Below are 21,423 nucleotides of genomic sequence, written 5' to 3' on the forward strand. Positions count from 1 at the left end.
ACTGTCTCTATTCATGCCGAAAACCGCATCTCTGATCTCCGTATCGCACGGCATTCTGGTGAGATCTTCATTGTCAATATCCGACACCTTCCTTGGAATCACCGTTCCAATAGCTTCGTAATTAACATGTCGTATGCTCCCAGTAAACAGTGACTCATAATAGTCAACAACATGCTGAGCCAACACCGTCTCATCACTCACAATGGTATTGTCAATAAGAAGACTGTTCAGAGAAGCATGTACCTTTCTAATTTTAGCTGACCGTTGAAAGAATGTGGAGTTGCGATCACCCGCAGCCAGCCATTTCTCCCTGCTTTTATCCCTGAGGAGCATTTCTTGTCTGAGCAACTGCAGGTCAAGATCGCGCTGAGCAGCCAGTTCAACAGCAGCGCTGTCATCATCTAGACCATGTCTGGAGATCTCATCCTGAACTTCATTCAGTTTTTTCATAGCATCTCTGATGTTGTTTTCAACCCTCCCGAACACCTCAAGATTCCACGCACGGAGTTTAAGTCTAAGAGTCTTTAGCTTATGGCATAACAGCTGAGCGGGTGGCAGAGATAGCGAGCAAGAAGACCAATGATCAGAGACTAATTTGTGCAAAGAGTCATGGGTCGTCCACATAGATAGAAACCTGAATCTGCCCTTGCGTGCAGTCCCATTGGTGCAAGAAACAAGAATCGGGTTGTGATCAGATTTATTTCGAGGGAGAACGGAACACTGGATCCTGTCCCAATAATCAATGAACGTCTCATTGACCAGAGCCCGATCCAATTTACATTCCACATGAGCATTCCCAAATCTACCATTCGTCCAGGTAAACTGCAAGCCCGAGCTCTCCACTTCTGTAAAATTTCCCATGCTTATGAATTCACGAAACTCCCTGCAGCTTGATTGAGGAGGTGGCCTACCTGTTTTTTCGTGCGCCCTTCTAATTGCGTTAAAGTCTCCGAGCACCATCCTCTTTTCATTGCTTCCCAGACCCAGTACTGATTCCCAGAGCAAACGGCGCCTTACAACGTTGTTATTTCCATACACACAGGAAATGAGGTAAACCTGCGAATTGAAGCTGAACCTAACAGAAATGTGCTGCTCATGTATTAAGACTGGGTGGCAGCAATTGTTGGAGCCAATCTTGCAAAATAACCACAAGGAGTTGTTGTCATTACTAAAAAGGAATTGGAGACCAATAGAGTTCCAAAAGAACACAGAAGTTCTATCAAAGTCAATTAAAGGCTCAGATAAACAGACTAAATCTGGACGATTAGTTCTGCAAAGAAGCTTTAGGGCTCTCTGGGTACCCGTGTTTAGGATCCCCCTACAATTCCAGTACAGACAGATCATGTGTATTTGGCGGACAATCGAGCCCTTCCTCTCATCCGGGAATCGACTGATTTAGCTTTAGATTTTTTCCTGGTGGTGATCCAGTCACTTCCTTCCGCCGCATAGCCAGTATCATTACTGATACCTTTATTTTTAGTTCTGAGAAGATGTTGATCCCATTCAAGAGATTCAGCCAGGAAATTTACCTCAATTTGCCTCTGGGTGGCTATCTCCCTTTCCCCCTCATCTTCGTCCAGACGACTGCTATCTTCAGCAGCAATAGATTCGCTAACCGGTTGCTCAGCACATTCCCCGCGGACATTCAGCACAGGTCTGTGAATAACCACTTGCAACTGGTTTTTGCCATTGTTACCATCCTCACTAGGAGCCAATTTACCCTCCTTTTCAATCTGGTCCTCCCCAGGGGTCAACAAGGGGCTTTACGCCACCTTTCGTTGGCCTTTTCCTGCTTCCTATCCTTTGCGGCTCTATGCTTTACTGGGTCAGCATTACGACGACATAGAGAAGATGAGTGGCCAATGGAGGAGCAGGTACCACAGATCATAGGGAGGTTCTCGTACTCAACATAGACCCACTGCTTACTATCCTTTGTGTCTATCCGGAGCTCTGTTTGAATCTCGTTGGATAGGTCTACATCAACTAAGACTCTGGCATAATGCCCAAATTCCCCACTAACCGTATTTTGATCAAAACGAATAGGAACTCCTACAGCTCTGGCAATGCTAGCAAGGATCCTTGTGTCCTAAAATTCCCAGGGTAAGTTGTAGAAACGGACCCATACCTGAGCAGAGGAATTCTTGTGAAGATCAGGATTGAAGCCTGGACTCCAGGGTGAGAATCTGATGATGCCAGGTTTCAAAGCTATAGCACCAAGACCCCAAATAGCCTGAATTGCGCTTTCATTAGGCATGATAATTTGATAGAAACCCTTCCCGAGGGATATAAGTTGCCAGTCAAGATTATGATTCCAAGCTCTGTTCAATTTTTGCTTGAGGTCTGCATGTCGCCAGGGACGATCTCCTTTGTTCAGAGAGACCCTTCCAATGACTGATAACTGAACTGACTTTATTCATTCCTTAAATATTTCCTGAGGGATACGAACCGCACGGAAGCCTCCTTCCTCCGAAATCAGCGGAGGGGACGGTGCAGGAACCATAGTGGAGGAGATGGACCCTTTGACGGCATCCGCAAACGAGATTGAAGGCTTGGCGGGCAAAGGTTTCTTATTAGCTTCGATAGTATTCGAGGAGAAAAAGGCAAAGGCTTTCCGATCAAAGAGGTGAGCAATGGCCGGCGAGTCGCCGTCCACCGGTGAAGGAATCGCAGCCATGAGGTCAAAATCTAGGTCATCAGACTCTTCTTTTTTTCAAAATGCTGGAATCTTTAGAAAATTATCATATTGTATTCATTTCTTTGCCATATATTACGCATAAAACTATGCAAAAACAATTCCTTCTCCATTACGACATCAATGTTCTAAAGCAAGGCCAACACCATATTGTGAACGACTCCACCATGTCCATACTTAGTTGTAGCCCCACTAAATTCCAACACTCTTCACATATTTGCAATCCACGAAGAGGTGAATATTGTGTTCTCTAACTTCCTCACAAATAGCACATTCATTTGAGACTTGGATTCCTTTAAGATGCAACTTCCCCCTAATGGGAAGAAAATTGCTACACACCCGTCATACAAAGCTTTTGACATTAGGGGTAAGCTTCAAGCTCCAAAACTTCGTCCATTCACTCTCCTTAACTCCAAACATATATTAAAATGCAATATAGTACCTCAATCTCACATAGTAGAATTTTTTCTTCCCATAATGCCAGATCACTCTGTCCTCCATCTCCTTTTCACGAACAGAAATAGCAAGTATACTATGAACAACCACTTGGTTGAAAATTTCTTCGATTGATAACTGCACCTTTTATCCTTTGGTGGTTCTATAGTGGCTCCTCTGTGAGACGTCGTTGAGTTCGATCGGAGGCATTCCGATAATAAAGTCAGTAATATCATAGGAGAATAATAATCACTATTGAAAAGAGGATAATATTATTAACTTACTTGTACTATATATACTATCTTTTGCAGCTCATTACTTTAATTGAACTTAACTATCATCAATCCTTCATTAATCGTTACTCCCTCCATTCCATTATATAAGTCATTCTAGGGTATTTCACACAAATTAAAAAATATATTGGTTAACTAGAAAAAATTCTCTCTCATGTCACTAAGGGGAATAAGCATTGTAATATTAAAAAACACATGTACCAATACAAAAAAAATTAATATTTGGACAAAAAAACTAAACTAAAAGCTCTTGGAATCCTAGAATGACTTATATTTAGGAAAAAAACTAATTTGCTAGAATGGCCTATATAATGGAATGAAGAGAGTATTAATCTTGCATTATTGTTATTAATACTGAATTAATCATACATTAATTATTCTTCTAAAGAGAAAGAGGAACGAGTTGTCATTATTCCTATTAATTGCCATTATTTCTCCTTCTAGAATAAATAAATTCGGATGTTATCCAATCAAAGCCACATCCCACACATTTCTCTCATGTTTGCGCAATTTGTCATAGTTTACCTAAAAACATACTATAAAAACATAAATTATAACTGTCACCAATCATCCATTAATTGTTATTAACCTTGCATTAGTTATCATTAATTTTATATTAGTCATATATTAATTATCATTAATCCTGCATTAATTGTTATTAATCATTCTCCTAAAAAGAATAATAAGTTATCATTATTCCTATTAATTGCCATTATTTCTCCTTTTAGAATGAATAAATTCGGATGTTATCCAATTAAAACCACATCCCACACATTTCCATCATGTTTGCGCAATTTATCATAGTTTACATAAAAACATACTATAAAAACATAAATTACAGAATTACAAACAATAAAAAAACAAATTTATTAGTGGTTACACTTATGAATATATATCAACTTTAAAGAACAATTCGTTTATATATTAGAGCATCTCCAACAGTCTCATAAATTGGCTCTTAAGTTAAAATTTGAGAAGGGAGAATGAAAAATCAGCTCTAAAAGCCTCTTAGTGGCTCCTCAAATCACTAAGAACCCCTTCATCTTTTCTATTAATAGAGAGTCTCTCTCCACCTCTTTGTGTCTCCTAACTTCATTTTTTATTAATAATTTATTATTGATAGGTCTCTATCATCACACTATTGGTAATATAATAATAAATAATAATCTTAAATAAAATAATAGATAAGGAGTGAATATAAAAAGCATCGTTGGAGATATCTTAGCTACTCTTAAATCAGTAAGAGTCAATTATTTATATTATTTTTAGAGAGTATACTAAGAGTCTATGGGAGATGCTCTAATTCATTTATAATTTAAAACGCGTTCGCGGGAGGGGCCAATAGACAATTCATGGAGGATATGAGAGGTATCAGGAACAGCTTACAGGAATCTTGGGTTATCATAGGTGACTTTAACTGTATTAAATCTGCTGAGGAAAAGCTAGGGGGGTCGCAAGGAGTAGCTTCTCGATGTGCAATGTTTTCAAATTGGATCAATTATCTGCAGCTGATCGATATTGGTTTTATAGGGCCCCCTTTTACTTGGTTTAGGGGTGTGTCAGCTCGTACGCGGGTGGCGTGTCGCCTTGACAGGGCCTTGTGTGACTCCAGCTGGCGTCATGAGTTTCCGAATGGTGTTGTCCGTCATCTTCCTAGGCACAATTCGGATCATGCGCCAATCCTTCTTGACATTATGGATGAACCTAAAGGGAAGATCAATAGACCTTTTCGCTTTCAAGCCGCCTGGGCGGGGCATCCTGGTTTTGAAGATGTGATCAGAGCCAGTTGGGACTGTAATCAGGAAATGAAGCAGGGGTTACAGAATCTAGCTACAACACTTAGAGGATGTAATGCTAATGTTTTTGGAAATATTTTTCATCGAAAGAAGCGGCTGCTAGCTCGAATTGCAGGGGTTCAGAATAGTTTGTGTAGGGTGAATGATGATCGGTTGTTTAAACTTGAAAGGAAGCTGTCGAATGAGTTATCTGCTGTCCTGTTACAAGAGGAGCTTCTCTGGTACCAAAAGTCCCGAGTTCGCTGGATAAGATGTGGTGACCGTAACTCTAGATTCTTCCACACTTCCACGATTGTGAGAAGAAGGCGCAACAGGATTGATGGGTTGCAGGATGAGAGGGGGATTTGGATTTGGGATTCAGACAAGCTCAGACAACTGATGACCAAGCATTTCAGACAGGTTTACACTAAAGAGGATATGGCTAGGCTACGGATTTGCACTTCTAGTACCTTTCCGGAGTGGGAGGCGCGAGCGGTGGATAGCCTGAGTAGGCCCTTCACTACGGTGGAGGTCAAGCAAGCAATATTTACGATGGACCCCCTAAAAGCCCCAGGCTATGACGGGTTCCAGGCACTATTCTACCAAAAGTTTTGGAATGTGGTTGGGGCTTCTGCCTCGTCTTGCGTGTTGAAAGCCCTGAATACTGGAGTTTTGGAGACCGGGTTAAAAAATACGCTCATTACTCTGATCCCTAAAACACCGACGCCTATTAACCTGAGTCAATTTAGGCCGATCAGTTTATGTAACGTTTTATATAAAACAATCACCAAATGTTTGGTGCAGCGGTTGAAGCGGCATCTCAAGTACCTTATTGGGCCGCACCAGAGTAGTTTCATCCCGGGTAGGCAAATAACGGATAATGTTATTCTGATGCAAGAGGTTGTCCACTCATTGAAGAGACGAACTGGAAGAAAAAGGATTATGGTCCTCAAACTTGATCTCGAAAAAGCTTATGATCGAGTTAGTTGGGGGTTTTTACGAGACACACTGACACTGTTAAAGCTACCTCTGCAGTGGGTTAATCTGATTATGACTTGTGTTTCTTCCCCGAGGATGTCAGTGCTTTGGAATGGAGAGACGACGCAAGAGCTTCAGCCGAGCAGAGGCCTAAGGCAGGGGGACCCGCTATCACCTTATCTCTTTATCTTGTGCATTGAAAGACTTAGCCACATGATTAATGATGAGATGGAAAGGAGGAATTGGACTCCAATTCGGGTCTCCAGACGGGGCCCCTCCCTCACTCACTTGATGTTTGCGGATGACATTGTTTTAATGGCGGAGGCGTCAGAAGGTCAGGCAGAGGTGATTAAAGGAGTTATCGATAGGTTCTGTCAAGCTTCAGGTCAGCGGGTTAGTTTTCCGAAGTCTCGGGTGGTGTTCTCGTCGAATATGCCGGAAAGAATTTGCGCCAAGATAAGCACAGCGCTGCAAATTGCTTCCACCACCAACCTTGGGAAATATCTTGGAGTGCAGTTGCTTCATCAACGGGTTGATAAGAACTATTTCAAGCATGTTATAGACAGAGTGCAGAATCGCCTGAATGGCTGGAAAGGGAAGTGCCTAACTACAGCCGGCAGAACTACACTAATCCGATCTGTTACGAATTTAATCCCTTCCTACATCATGCAAACTTCCCTCATGCCTATAGAAGTGTGCAAAACCCTTGACAAGCTCAACCGGCAGTTCCTGTGGGGTAGCACGAATGAACAGAGGAAAATCCATCTTATTAAATGGGACACTGTGTGTAAACCACGGGTTATGGGAGGTTTGGGAATCCGCAAAACAAGAGACTTCAACATGGCAATGGTAGCGAAACTAGGTTGGAGACTCTTAACGGAAGATAAGTCGCTTTGGGTTAGAGTTCTGCGAAACCGCTATATGAAGGGAAATGCAGACTTGCAGGAAATCCGCCCCAAGCAGATTGCTAATCACGTGTGGAAGTGTATTGTCAAGAGTGCGGATATTCTCAACATGGGGTTGGAGAGACTGGTTTGTAATGGGTCAGAAATAAAGTTCTAGACCGATAAGTGGATTGGAGATGTTGCACTGGAAGATTTGTGTATAACCCCTGTATCGGAAGAGCAGAAAGGCAATTCGGTAGCCTCTTTCTGGAGAGCTGAAGGAGGCTGGGACTGGTCGAGATTGCAGAATCTGGTGCCGAATTCTGTAATGCTGCGCATGGCGTCAGTGATGGTTTTCCCTGAAGCGGAAGAGAGAGATTGCTGGCGATGGAGGCTTTCGGATTCGGGCCTGTTTAATGTAAGGTCTGCGTTTGAAGCTACACAAAATTGGGGAAGGGAGCTAAATCTGGAAATTTGGAAAAGAGTCTGGAGCTTACCTGTGCCTGAGAAACTGAGATTCTTTTACTGGCTCCTGCTACACAACGCGGTCCTGTCGAATGTCTCACGGGCTGCTAGGCATCTCGGTAGCGAGGTGGCTTGTGGAGCCTGCGAAAGAGCGGAAACAACCATCCACCTGCTTAGAGACTGTAAAGTGGCAACGGAAGTTTGGAGAGGGATAATCCCAGTAGCGGATTGGGAGAGTTTCTCCAGAATGGATCTAAGAGACTGGGTCATCGCTGGGTTGAGGAGCCAGAAAAATTGGAGAAATGTCGAGGGGAGGATAGTGTTTGCAAACGCAGTATGGTGGCTATGGAAGTGGAGATGCTCTACGATATTTGACCCTGAGTTCTCGAGCTGTACTAATAAATTGGAATTTATTTTTGGTAAAGCAATTGAAAGCCGAACTGCGTTCACAGATGAGCAAAGGTTAAGGGATAAGCCGATTAGGGAGATTCTCGTGGGCTGGAAACCGCCGGAAAAAGGATGGATTAAAATGAACAGTGATGGCGCGTGTAAAGGTCGGCAGGGGTATGCTGCGGCGGGTGGAGTCGCACGGGATGAGAGGGGTGGCTGGCTAGGAGGATTTGCTGTCAATCTGGGGGTATGCACAATGGTTCTGGCAGAGTTATGGAGGCTCTTTTTTGCGCTAAACTATGTTTGGGATAGAGGCTACCGCAAAGTAATTGTTGAAATGGACTCCCTTACCGTAGTAAATCTAGTAAACAATGGCACGGAGAATAGACATAGTTTCTACTGGTTAATTGTTGAGTGCCAAAAGATAATGAAGAGAAGCTGAGATATCAGATTGATACATATTTTTCGCGAAGGAAACAGAGCCGCGGATTGGATGGCGAGCTACGCAAGAAGTTTATCGTTAGGTCTCCACGAGTGTGAGATGCCTCCTGCAGGCATCCAAGATTTTCTTTTTTCCGATCTATGTGGTACTTGTCTCCCTAGAATGACTAGTACAACGTAGGTCTGTGTTATGCCCGGGGCCTTCGCCCCTCCCTACTAATCAAAAAAAAATTTATAATTTAAAACGAATCAAAATGGTACACCTCAAAAAGTTTATAATAAAAATATTACGAGGGAATACGATACGATACGCTAGGCGATGAAGAAAAGGGTAAAACGCGGCAGGTGATAGTCAACGCCAAAGAAATGAAATGAAATGAAAACAATGAAAACAGGTCTTCCTTCCTCCCCGGCTTTTTCTTTCTCAACCTCTGTATCTTCTTTTCTCTTTCTTCTCTCCACCATCGCTTCCCTCTTCCCTTTCTCTATCTCTCCTTCTTTTTGAATTTTTACTTGTATTAATTTATTCATCCATCCTTCTTCTTTGCTTCAAGTAATTTAGCTTTTACCCTAACCAATTCTTTCATCGATCGCTTCAAAAATGGTCAAGGAGACCGGTTACTACGACGTGCTTGGTGTCAGCCCCACCGCCTCCGAGGCGGAGATTAAGAAGGCTTATTACATGAAGGTGGATGTTTCTTTCCTCTTTTTAGAATAACTTCCCCTTTGCTATTTCAGTCAAATTCAGCTTTTCTAATTGCGTATCGTTGCATCTCACCCTTACTTTTTCGGAATTATTTGCTATTAGATCTCTTACCTTTCACTGGATCTGCTGTCTTTCTTTTCTACTGAAAACTCACTCGTATTAGTTTCAGTTACTCAAATTTTAGTTTCTCTAATTACGGTTGCCTGTTTCTGCTTAATTTTTTCCCCAAATGTCATGTTGCCGCTGTGGTTTCTTTATTAATTCTTTGTTCCCTCATGTTTTCGCTTGCAGGCACGACAGGTCCACCCAGATAAAAATCCTAACGACCCTCTTGCTGCACAGAATTTTCAGGCAAGATATTGCTTTTTGAATTTTATGAGTAAATTCTTAATAAAGAGATAACTGCTCTTTGCTTCTTGGAGATTACTTTACTCAAGTAGTTCGGCTTTTTCTTATTTTGAACTATACCACTGCTGCATATATGTCCTTTATTCTTACTGGGATGTTTTGGGATTTGTTACCAAATTTGATCTCAAATCAGTTAAAATAATTGTAATAGCAACTATAATAATCACAATAACTGTTTAGCAATAAAATGTGAAGTGCCAAATAAAGAATCATAATAGAATAAAATCTTTTGAGCAGGAGTAGAAAAGAAGAGTACTCTAGTGACCATGAGCAATAAGCATTATCTGAGTATGAGAAATTTCGTCGTCAGTTATGTCCCTATGTTCACTTGGAACTTCGCTTTCAAGTTTCATGTGCTTGTGGAAATTAATGAAGTACCAAATGTATGAACTTTATATAATTTTCAGTGTCGATGTTATCTTGTCACATATTTTCCAAGCCGGATCAGACATAGGAATGATGTTTAAAGGATCAGTAGAACTGTGAAATTTGTATGTCTTATTCAAGTTCAATTCATTTGCATTCAGGTGCTTGGAGAGGCATATCAAGTATTGAGTGATCCTGTTCAACGACAAGCATATGATGCTTATGGGAAATCTGGAATCTCAACGTTAGTTTCTTGTTCTTAATTTGTATATAGGTCAATTTCAAGGTTAATATTTGGCATGCATTTGTTAGGGATATGAATTTCTCTCTGCCCATGTATATGTATACAGACACACACACATAAAGAAGTTATAAACTCGCCTTGCTTTATTTTTAGTATTGTCTATGCATGTGACTCTTAATAATTTCTTCTTTTGCTTTGACCTTGTCTTTCTTCTATTCACATGCTATATTTTTACTTTCAGAGATGCAATTATCGATCCTGCAGCGATATTTGCAATGCTGTTTGGTAGTGAGCTTTTTGAGGACTACATTGGACAGCTTGCCATGGCATCAATGGCTTCATTAGACATTTTCACCGAGGGCGAACAGTTTGATACTAAAAAGTTGCAAGAGAAAATGAGGGTAACTTTTTTTGAAGTCTTGGATATTTCTTTATTTCTTGATGTTTATGATATATGTTTACTAACATAACCATGGTACACTGTTAGTAACCATGATATTGTAGTAGTTTTAGAATGTTGATGGTGACAAAAGAAGTGATAGAATAATTTTGGCAGCCTCTTTCATGTTTCTCTTGCCTGTATTATTGTCAGAACTGAAGGCATTTCTGGTTCACTTTTAGAATGGAACTGGAATGCAATTCCAGAATTAGGAATCCAGTTATTTGTTTGGTGCACAAGGAGTTTAAGTATCAATTTGTATTTGAAGAACTTCAATTTTGTAGAAAAAAATTGATTTTAAGAACATTATATTATCCAAGATGGTATGGGATTTGTTCATTCCATGCCATCTTGGGTCATATCAATACAAATTTTTGATAAATTAACTATATCTCATTATTTGGAAAATGATTTGGTATGTGCCGCAACTTCCCTACATTGTAAATTAAATTTGGTGAAGTGCTCCCTTTCTTCCACAGCTTAGATAGAGGTTGCTGTTGGACATATTGTCATGAAAATATCAGTATGAAGCATGATATATCTCGGCGTTCCTGTTTCAGAGAAAATCTAAATGAAATGATCTGTTAGTCAAAATTAAAATGTAGCTTTTTCCAAATGATTATTTTAGTTCTTTCATTTAGATATAAGTGATTATTGAAGAAGCCTGTGAAGTCACCATATTCTCTTTCTTGTATGCAAAATAGAGATGGATTTCATTTTTTTAAGCATTCTGCTGAAAATTCTACATTGTATTGCTCCTGTTTTTGGACTTGTTTACCACAGGTTGTTCAGAGGGAGAGAGAAGAAAAACTTGTACAGATATTGAAAGATAGACTTAACCAATACACAAGGGACAAGGACGAGTTTACTAATCAAGCTCAAGCTGAAGTAACTAGGCTCTCTAATGCAGGTAACCTTAGCATTCAGTATTAGGTTTTGTAAGTTGGGTACCTCCATTGTCTGCCACACACAAGGAGACCTATTTTGGAAGCCAAGAGGACATGAGCAAAGGCAAAGCACAAGTTAACAGAGTAGTAGCTTGCTGTCCTGAACTTTCTCAGGAATAGACTCTTCAATGCTATTAATTTAGTACCATCCTTGTGCAGATTCTTTGTAATGGATAACCTTTTCAATATGCTATCGCTTTTTTAATCTGCACTGCATCTCATACTGATGTTCTCTTATCCTACCACACATAAAGGGCGGCCCGGTGCACTACGCGTCCCTGCTAAGCGAGGGTCCGGGGAGGGGTCCCACCACAAGGGTGTATTGGGGGCAAGCCTTCCCCTGCCAATTTTTGGCAAGAGGCCGCTCCTAAGCCTCGAACCTGTGACCTCTCGTTCACACGACAACAACGTTTACCGTTGCGCCAAGGCTCGCCCTCATTCTACCACACATATGCAGAGAAAATAATAAAAGACATGAAATGCCGTATTAATGTGCCCTGTTTTCTGCAGCATATGGTGTTGATATGTTGAATACAATTGGCTACATCTATGCAAGACAGGCAGCCAAAGAGCTTGGAAAGAAAGCAATATATTTGGGCGTGCCATTTGTTGCTGAATGGTTTAGAAACAAGGGCCACTTCATTAAATCCCAAGTAACTGCGGCAACAGGTTAGTAGACACCATTGGTTTTGTTGGCCAATGATCATGCAAATGGTTAATCTTTTGGAATTCACAATGAACTGTTACTGTTGGTTACTGAATTTGTGTTTTATCAGATATTAGCTCTGCTGCATGCCAAACCTATAACTAGTTTACTTCTTCCTGTGATGGATGGTTGTACGTGTATGGATTTTCTTTTCTTTTTTTCCTTTTTTCCCTTTTCTGCTTGTTCCTTGTTTGAACTTTGCTAAAAAGAGGTGTAAAAATGGAATTTGAATTTTTCCTCTAACTGGAAATGCACAAAACGCTAATAGATTGTAGCCTCTCACTTCAGTTTCCACAGGCTGTATAGGAAGAAATGATATATTGGTTCGCTTCATGTAAATCTTGTTAGCGTAAACTTGTCAGTCTTATTTCTACTACCCTAATTGGTGTAAATGGAACATACCATGGACATCCTGGATTGTTGGATTGGGTCATGTTTTAAGCCTGGAGCTTAACAAACGTCAATGGAGCTGTAAAACTCAGTAAAAGCATTTGTTAGACAATTTTTCTCAAGGAAAGTATTTGATTCATTTATTATTGCTCATTGCCTCATCTACTGTCTCATGTTGCTAGGTGCTATTGCGCTGATCCAGCTACAAGAGGATATGAAGAAGCAGCTAAGTTCAGAGGGAAATTATACTGAGGAAGAGCTTGAAGAGTACATGCAATCCCACAAGAAGTTGATGATTGATTCCTTGTGGAAGCTCAATGTTGCTGATATTGAGGCTACTCTTTCCCGTGTTTGCCAGATGGTTGTTTTCTAGTTCATAGATATTAATGGGTGTCAAATCACATAGACTTAAATAGTTTGTAATCAATTAATGGTTTGTTTTTAGGTTCTTCAAGACAATAGTGTCAAGAAAGAAGAGCTTCGTGCAAGGGCTAAGGGATTGAAAACACTAGGTAAAATTTTCCAGGTAACATCTCATATTCCAGTGCACTTTATCTTCTAATGCTAAGTTTAAGCATTATTTTGCTTATGATTCGAAAGCTTTGCTTGCAGAGTGTCAAATCATCCAACGGAAGTGATAGCGATACTGTACTAGATGGTCCTATCCCTAAACTGAATGGAACTGCACATAACCATGACACTTGCACATCGGTGGGTTCTAGGAATGTTGAAGATCCACAGGTATGTTTAGATTCCTAAGAATATTGTTCATATAATGGTCCCTTCCAACATCTTCTTTACAAGTAAATATCATGAGCAGCTGAGGACAGTTTTGGTGAGACCCGTTACCATCCTTAAACCAGGGTACTAGTTCAACAAAATTTATTTCCTTTGAAGTAAATATTTCTGGAATAACAGTTTGGAAAATGGAATATGATTAGAGAAACTAGTAGCGTTGCAAATAAGTAGGTACTTTGAGAGCGGAATCAAGAAAAAGAATTTTTCTCGAAGCAGTCCGTTTCTGTAACTATTTACCTATCAATGGTTAATCTTTCTTATCAAGAAATTATCTTATATAGGGCTGCTCTCTTCTTATGGCAGCGAGTGCAGTTTACTCAGTTTTCTCTCTGTTCTGAATCACTATTGTCATAGCATGTGCATGCAAATCACTGTGTGGTTTAAGCTCTTCATAAACCTCTATATCTAGCAATAACCATATATGAAGAGACGGAATCCATCAATACTAATTAGTTGGCAGAGGCAGACAGCAAAATCGTCAATCAGTTGGCTCTGGTGTGGGTGGATATTTACTCTTGTAGGAAGGCTGAACCAGCATACTTTGTGTTTAGAGTCTTCGTAAAATTGCTGACATTGATTGGTTTCTAGCAAATAACAGCTTGCTGACTAAGCACAAAAGCTCAATGTGGCTTGACTTTGTCCATCAACAAGTATCCGTTGCTGACCGAAGATGAATTTAAGTGAATTGATGAACGAAGTCCGTTTTGTTGGAGTGCTAGGAGCCATCTCCCTTAGTATGGTTGGTGAACCATTTAAAAGGTGTCTGATTACTACCTGGTTTTTTGGTGCAATTCGATTCCGATCTGATTTTTTATAGGAGTGCTTTCCGACTCCCCTATCTTCCCATCTCTGCTCCTAAGGAGCTTCATTTTCTTCCAACTATTCATGTTTATGTTACTGTTTTTGCTTTGTTCCGCACGGCTCTTCCTCTCTCAAGCCTTCTGCTAATGAGGAGATCATTTTTCCTGTCCATGATTTATGTATATGCACACGGCTAGTTGTGTTGCCCGATGCAGACAACAAATCGTCGGTCAGTCAGCTCTGGTGTGGGTGGATATTTACTCTTGTTGGAAGGCTGAACCAGCATGCTTGTGTTTAGACAATTAGAGCTTGACGTTGAAATTGCTGACATTGATTGGTTTCCAGCAAATAACCACTTGCTGACAAAGCACAGAAGCTCAATGTGGCTTGAGTTTGTCCATCAACAAGTACCCGTTGCTGACCGAAGATGCATTTAAGTGAACTGAAGAACGAAGTCGGTTTTGTTGAGTGCTAGGAGCCATCTCCCTTAGTTTGGTTGGTGGACCATTTAAGAGGTGTCTGATTACTGCCAGTTTTTTTGGTGCAATTCGATCCCGATCTGATTTTTGACAGGAGTGCTGTCCGACTCCCCTTATTTCCTGTCTCTGCTCCTAAGGAGCTTCATTTCTTTTAACCATTCATGTTTGTGTTACAGTTTTTGCTTTGTTCCACGCGGCCCTTCCTCTCTCAAAACTTGTGCTAATGAGGAGATAACTTTTCTCTATCCATGATTTACGCATATGAACGCGGCTTGTTGTGTGGCCAAGTGGTATGGCGCTATCAATAGGTAGGTGGGGTTCAAAAATGGAAAAGAACTGTTAAATTACCATAAACAGAAATGTTTTGGAAAATGGACTTGTAAAGACACATTATTGCACATGCATATGCACACACCCTGTCACCAATCCTGATGTGGGAGCAATCAGGTTGATGATACTGCCAAACAAGGCTGTTCTGGCTGGGTAGTCTTTAGGAAATCTAATGTAAATTATATCTTAACAATATTAAATTTAGTCCCGAATAGATTCCGTAACATGTTAGTGTATTCAAAATTCCATTTTTTTTATATGTTTTGAAGTCTTAAGAATTCGATTCAGAACTATTATACGTCCAAGATCCAATATTGGAATAATTTCAAAGGTTTTCCTCGACTTTGTCCGTGTCAACAAGCAATTCGAAATGCCTTGACTTTTTTAGAACAGGTCCGAGTCAAATAGCAATGATCTACTATGTTTCTTATTATTACGAAACTATTGAATGTTGCAGAGCCCTTACGTGGAGGCGTCACACATGGGCGGGACTCAGTTCGACAACTTCCCGAGGCCAACAGCACCGCCTGGTGCACTGAAACATTCATCATCAGGCGGTGACTGAGAGCGAGCAATTGGTGGAGAGGTTGTATACATAAGCCTAATGTTGTGCATCATGGAAATTTTATTTGTTGAATGTGTTTGTATGAATAGATGAGCTGGAAAAATCTCATGTTAGCAAAGCAGTGAATGTTGATGTAATGTAAGAATGACAAACATTTATATATAGAGAGAAAGAGAGAGATTGTTGTAATTTATATTTTTTTTGTTCCAGTCTCTGGGTTTGTATTTTTTGGGGGGTTTTCAGGTTCAGCTTTTATGATTTAGTTATTTTACTTTTTAGTTATTACTGTATAATTGCTATTTTAAAGGGTAATTAATTTATTAGTCTCTATATTTTTGATAAAATACACTGTTTAGTCCCTGTGTTTTTAAAAACACACAGTAAGGTCTCTAACATTTTTCTCGGTGAACTGTTTAGTCCTTTCGTCTTTTGTTAGATTTTTTACTGTTTATGAATTTGGAAATGACTAAATTACCTTTTACTATTTATCAGTCAAAAGCAATTCACACCTCTATGTCTTTCTCTCATAACTTGCGCTCACAAAAAAAATGGAGAAAGGATTGAATTCCTATCCTATAATCGAATCACCCATGCTAACTTTTCCTGTTTGAATTGAAGGTAGAAATCGATTCAAATCTCTTTCACTTACTCTTCTTGTTCGAATTGAAGGTGGAAAACACTCATATCAAGAAGAAGAACATTCAAAGTTGAGTTTAGATGCACTAGAGTCTAAAGAAAAGTAAAATAAAGGAAAAGAAAACGCAGAGATGAGAAACAATGAAGATAATGGTCTTATATATTTGATTTTATGGTAAAAGATTTTGACTCAAATCTAAATTGACCAACATAATTTTCATGAGAGTCTAACGGCAGGGACTAAACAGTTCATTGAGAAAAATATTAGAGGCTAAACAGTTCATCGAAAAAAATGTTAGAAACTTCACCGTATGGTTTTACAAATACAAGAACCAAACAGCGTGTTTTTGTCAAAATATAGGGAATAATAAATTAATTACCCTATTTTAAATGAAAATCTATATCACTAAAATTGGTGCAAGAAGACAATACTCGGTGTCGTCAATTTTGAAAAATAATATTGTCCTACGTGTCAAATGGTGGTTGGTGCCCATAAAAAAATAAGATTTATCACATGATGTGTGAGCTATGAATTTGTCAGGTTGATGGGAGATATTTTAAAATATGATAGGATAGAATGGAATGATGCAAGATGGCATTATAAGTGGCAAAACGGCTATTTGAGAACCTGAGCAGTTTAATTTTTACTGGTTTAAGTTTTTAATCTTTTAAATGGATTTATTAACCCAATGAGTAATTATTTTTTTAATGTGTTAAGATCGTCCAGTAACAATAAATTCTAAGCTTAATGTATATTTAAACTTGTCAAGTTTTGCCAACTGGCACTCCGAACTTTTTAAGTAATTTATCACATATTTATAGTTGACTTTAAAAACCTATCAAACACCTATAGTTGGTATTAAAAACTTATAACACACCTAAAGTTGGCTCATTAGGACATCGTGCACACAAAATCGTTGATTTGTCATCTTTGATATATGACGTGACATACAAAACGAACTAATACGATTTTCTTTTTTCAATAGCATGCACATATGACATCGTCTGTCAAAGATGACAGATCACGATTTTGTGTCCAAGAGGTCCGAATGAGCAACCTTTAGGTGTGTGATAGGTTTTTAAAGCCAACTTTAGATGTGTGATAGATTTTTAAAGCCAACTATAAGTGTGTGATAGGTTATTTAAAAAGTCCACAGTCCCAATAGGTAAAACTTACCAAGTTTAAAGGTGGGCTTAATATATCACTTGCTCCCTGAACTTATCTAAAAAGGTTGATTGGCCCCTGAACTTGTCCAAAAAGGTTGATTGGCCCCCTAAACTTTTAAAGTGTTCCGATAGCCTCCTGAACTTGCATAAAATGTTCAATTAGCCCCCTGAACTTGCATAAAATGTAATCAATTGATCACTCGGTCGCAAAAAAATAAGTTAAATACGGAAGATGTATTGCACAAGTCTTAAAAAAAAGTAAAACGACCAAAATCGGGGTATGCAGTTCTATATTAGAAAAGACAAGTTGTATAGTTAAGCAAGTAATAACTTCATTTTTAATTTATCTTTTAATTATATAATAGTATTCTAAGATGCGTGGATTACATCTTTCGCATTTAAGTTACTTTTTTGCGACCGAGTGATCAATTGATTATATTTTACGCAAGTTCAGGGAGCTAACTGAATATTTTATACAAGTTCAGGGGGCTATCGAGACACTTTGAAAGTTCAGGGGTCAATCAACCTTTTTGGACAAATTAGGGAGCAAATGATGTATTAAGCCTTTAAAGGTGTAAATATATATAAGCCTAAATTCTATTTACACTTTGTGAGTACATAACTGATGAGAGATTTAATGCATCTATTTAAAAAGATAAAATTATTTGAATCAGTTCAACATGAAAACATAATGCTCAAGACTTAGGGCCCGTTTGTTTTAACTACTGTTTGCTGTTGCTGTTTGCTATTTGCTGTTACGGTTTGTTGTTTGCTGTTGCTGGTTGCTGTTTACTATTGGAAAAAGTTGCTTTTCCAAAAAGTAGAGATTCTTTGCTTTTGTAAAAGGCTACTTTTCAGGTGTACAAGGCAAACAGGAGGTTACTAACCAAACATTTAATGTTGCTTTTCAATTGTAAAAGGCAAACAGGAGGAGCCTAACCAAACACTTAAAACTCTACCTTTTAAAATGAAAAGGCAAAAAGGAGATGAAAAGTAGGTAAACAAACACCCCCTTAATATATCCATAGTTTGCGGTTCCTACCTATCTTATATTTCTCAAGTTATTTCACAAAGTAGGATTAGAATCAAGCTCAATAAGGTTTTTTTCCGTTGATTCCGCTAAACCCGTTCATTTGATTGTGGTTTCGCTGGATAATAGACATTGTCACGCCCGACCCTAAACGACCTCAATCGGCATCGGACGTGAAATAGAAAGATCATAATCAATACTTAGGAGTCTCCAATTTAACCAAATATCATTATATTACAATTGCAATACCAAAGTTCTAACCATAATTCTAACAATAAGCAGCCAACTTCCAAACCTCGCCTAAACGGTCGATAACCTTCTTTATATTCTGTACTTTCTCACCTATAAACATTAAAACATTTAAAAACGTGAGACAAAAATCTCAGTAAGAAACTATCAGCTACAAAAACCAACTTTACTTAACATAGCTACACATATACATTGATAAAGGGATTTAATCAAAACCTTATAAAATATACTCAAAACTTAAGTTCATGATATAGTCAAAGTAGTAAACCAAAACCATTACGAAAATAAATAAGTCAAAGTGATATTCATATAGGAAATATGTTATCGATACAAGGTTTATATTTGATTGATGATGATGATTGGAGTTCATATTCATCATGATTGGAGTGAAAAATTATAGATAGAAGTATTATTATGATGATGAAGTAAGATTATATGCTGATGCAAATCATTGATTCGAAATATTTGAAGTTTAAGAAAAATATAATATCGTACATATTAGCGGTTCAAAAGTGATATTTTTGAAGTCTATAGAACTTGAAGATAGGTTAAATATATTTGATATATATGCAATTGATGGAATCAATTGTGATTTAAATTTATTAAAGTGAGATTTGGTGTATGTTAGGAAGATATGAATGATAATTGAAGTTTTATTATGGATTATGGCGATGGAATTAACTAGGTTGAAATTTAGAGTTACTGAGAGTTATGTATAAATAATTGTTACAGTGATATGGATATGAATAAATGATGAAGTTAATGGAAGAAAACATTAGAATTTGTGGTCTTATGATGATTATGAGGAATCTTGATAATGTGAAATAATTTTGTGATCTTGGAGATTATTTGAGGAAGAGAATTTAGATTAGAGAACGTGAATTTCGAGGACGAAATTTCTTAAGGTGGGGAGAATTGTCACGTCCGTATCTAAATTTCTAAAATTTATATTTTGATATTAGTATATATTATAATTATTAGGTGTGTGATTTTTATTTGGTGCTATGGGAAAAGTTTGGAGTTAATTTAATGGTTTTAGGTGTAAATTAAAAGTTTAGGATAAGTTTTAAAAGATTATATAAAGATGGAGGACCAAACTGAATATTTACCATATTTGGAATATATATCTATCTCTGCGAGAATGGGGTGAAGAGGTGGGAGATGAGGATGATGATTTATTTGTTTTCTTTTCTTTTCTTCTATTTCGTTTCTCTTTCCTTTTTCTTTTATCTTTTTCGCCATTTTTTATCGTTCTTGAACCGTTTCTCCACCGTTTCTTTGTTTTATGGAGATTCGACCGTCCGAATCATTCGAAATTTAACACATAGCATCCTTATGTATAGATTTAAGTCCTAACCGAAAAGTTTTTGAGTTTCGGAAACGTTTGGAGGGAAAACGTTTTAGACAGAATTTAGAGAAGAATCGATCGGGTCAATTAGTAGCCAAGGTAAGTAACTATCAACTATATTTTGAGTTTTATGTATACAGATATATATATAATCAAAGAAGTTTCAGAAATTGATATTTTAGGGTTACGCAGGAATTTTGTAAAATTGGGGTTTTTCATGATTTTACTTTTTATTGTGAAATTACGGTTCAAATGAAGCTATTGATTATGCTTCTATGTGAATTTTAGATTTTACTTGATTATGTTGATTTAAGGCTTAATTTGGTTGATTTACATATATACATATATATTTTTGGTTTCAATATATATCTATATTGAACAAAATAAATTTAATGATTTCTTACGAATTGTTTTTGGATTGAGAAATCTGTTGCGTTATTGTTGTTATTATTTTGGATTGAAGTCCAAATATGATTTTTATGATACAAAATGGCTAATTGAAGCCAAATGATTTATGATTATGAAATAGTTTGGAATTTGATTGTGAAAGGAAATTTGAGCACGTTATGATTTTATGATTTTATATCCATCGAGAGTTATCCGGATCGGTGGTTTTATATTTGAAGACCATGTTCAGTGAGGGACATGGCCTGTGTAAACAGTCTGAAGACCTATTGGGTATGGCAGTGAAGTGTTGGGTAAGACCATATGGGATAGGCAATATTAAGAGACGTCTCGACTATATATGTGGTTATGGATTGATACTTAAGGGGAGAAACTCGAGAATGGATACAATGTTTTAAGTTCATTTGGATTATGTTTTCGGTTATGATTGATTTTGATATAAGGTTTTACGTTTGATTAAATACGAGTTGGTTTGATAAAACACTTATTTGATTACAATATTTTATAAGGTTTTGAACTCAAGAATGGATACAAGATTATATAAACCTCTATAATCAAATCCTTACAAGAAAAATCAATATAGATCATTCTTATACTCATCATCCTACATCCCATTAATAACTCCAAATAAATTTAAGTTTCTCATCAAACTATATAGATAACAAACACGATTTACTTAAATCGCAATGTGAAAGCTTTTGAAATCTCCAAGCAATATCCTCAAACACAATAAAAGCCTAAAATTTTTATAATGTCATTCAATTCCTTTATTTGATCTATAAATACTCAATTTGATCTTTATGTAAATTTAGACTATAATCCTCGAAACTTCAATCTCTTCTCCAAACCATAAAACCGTATACCCAAGGAAGATAGAGTACCTAAATTACGATAGTCAATGTTTTTTTATTCTCCAAACTCCAAATAATATCTTTACACCCATAAAAGTCAATAAATCTATAAATCATTCGATTTCACTTATTTTACCTATAAACTCTTAATTTGATCCTCATTATATAAACTTACACTATAATCCTCCAACTTTCAACTAAAATA

The 21,423-nt window shown here is 37.8% G+C and overlaps 1 protein-coding gene across 1 annotated transcript; it reads left to right on the forward strand.

Annotated features, from left to right (window-relative positions):
* Nucleotides 1–8,701: 8,701 nt before the first annotated feature.
* LOC136235119 (chaperone protein dnaJ 10-like) lies at nt 8,702–15,858 on the forward strand. Its single transcript, XM_066024635.1, has 10 exons — nt 8,702–9,041; nt 9,351–9,410; nt 9,995–10,077; nt 10,319–10,478; nt 11,300–11,426; nt 11,974–12,132; nt 12,742–12,920; nt 13,005–13,085; nt 13,172–13,300; nt 15,425–15,858. Exons 1-10 carry the CDS (start codon nt 8,955–8,957, stop codon nt 15,530–15,532), a joined length of 1,173 nt encoding a protein of 390 aa, XP_065880707.1. The 5' UTR covers nt 8,702–8,954; the 3' UTR covers nt 15,533–15,858.
* The last annotated feature ends 5,565 nt before the right edge of the window (nt 15,859–21,423 follow it).

Source organism: Euphorbia lathyris, chromosome 7 (assembly GCF_963576675.1).
Source record: "Euphorbia lathyris chromosome 7, ddEupLath1.1, whole genome shotgun sequence".
NCBI lineage: Eukaryota > Viridiplantae > Streptophyta > Magnoliopsida > Malpighiales > Euphorbiaceae > Euphorbia > Euphorbia lathyris.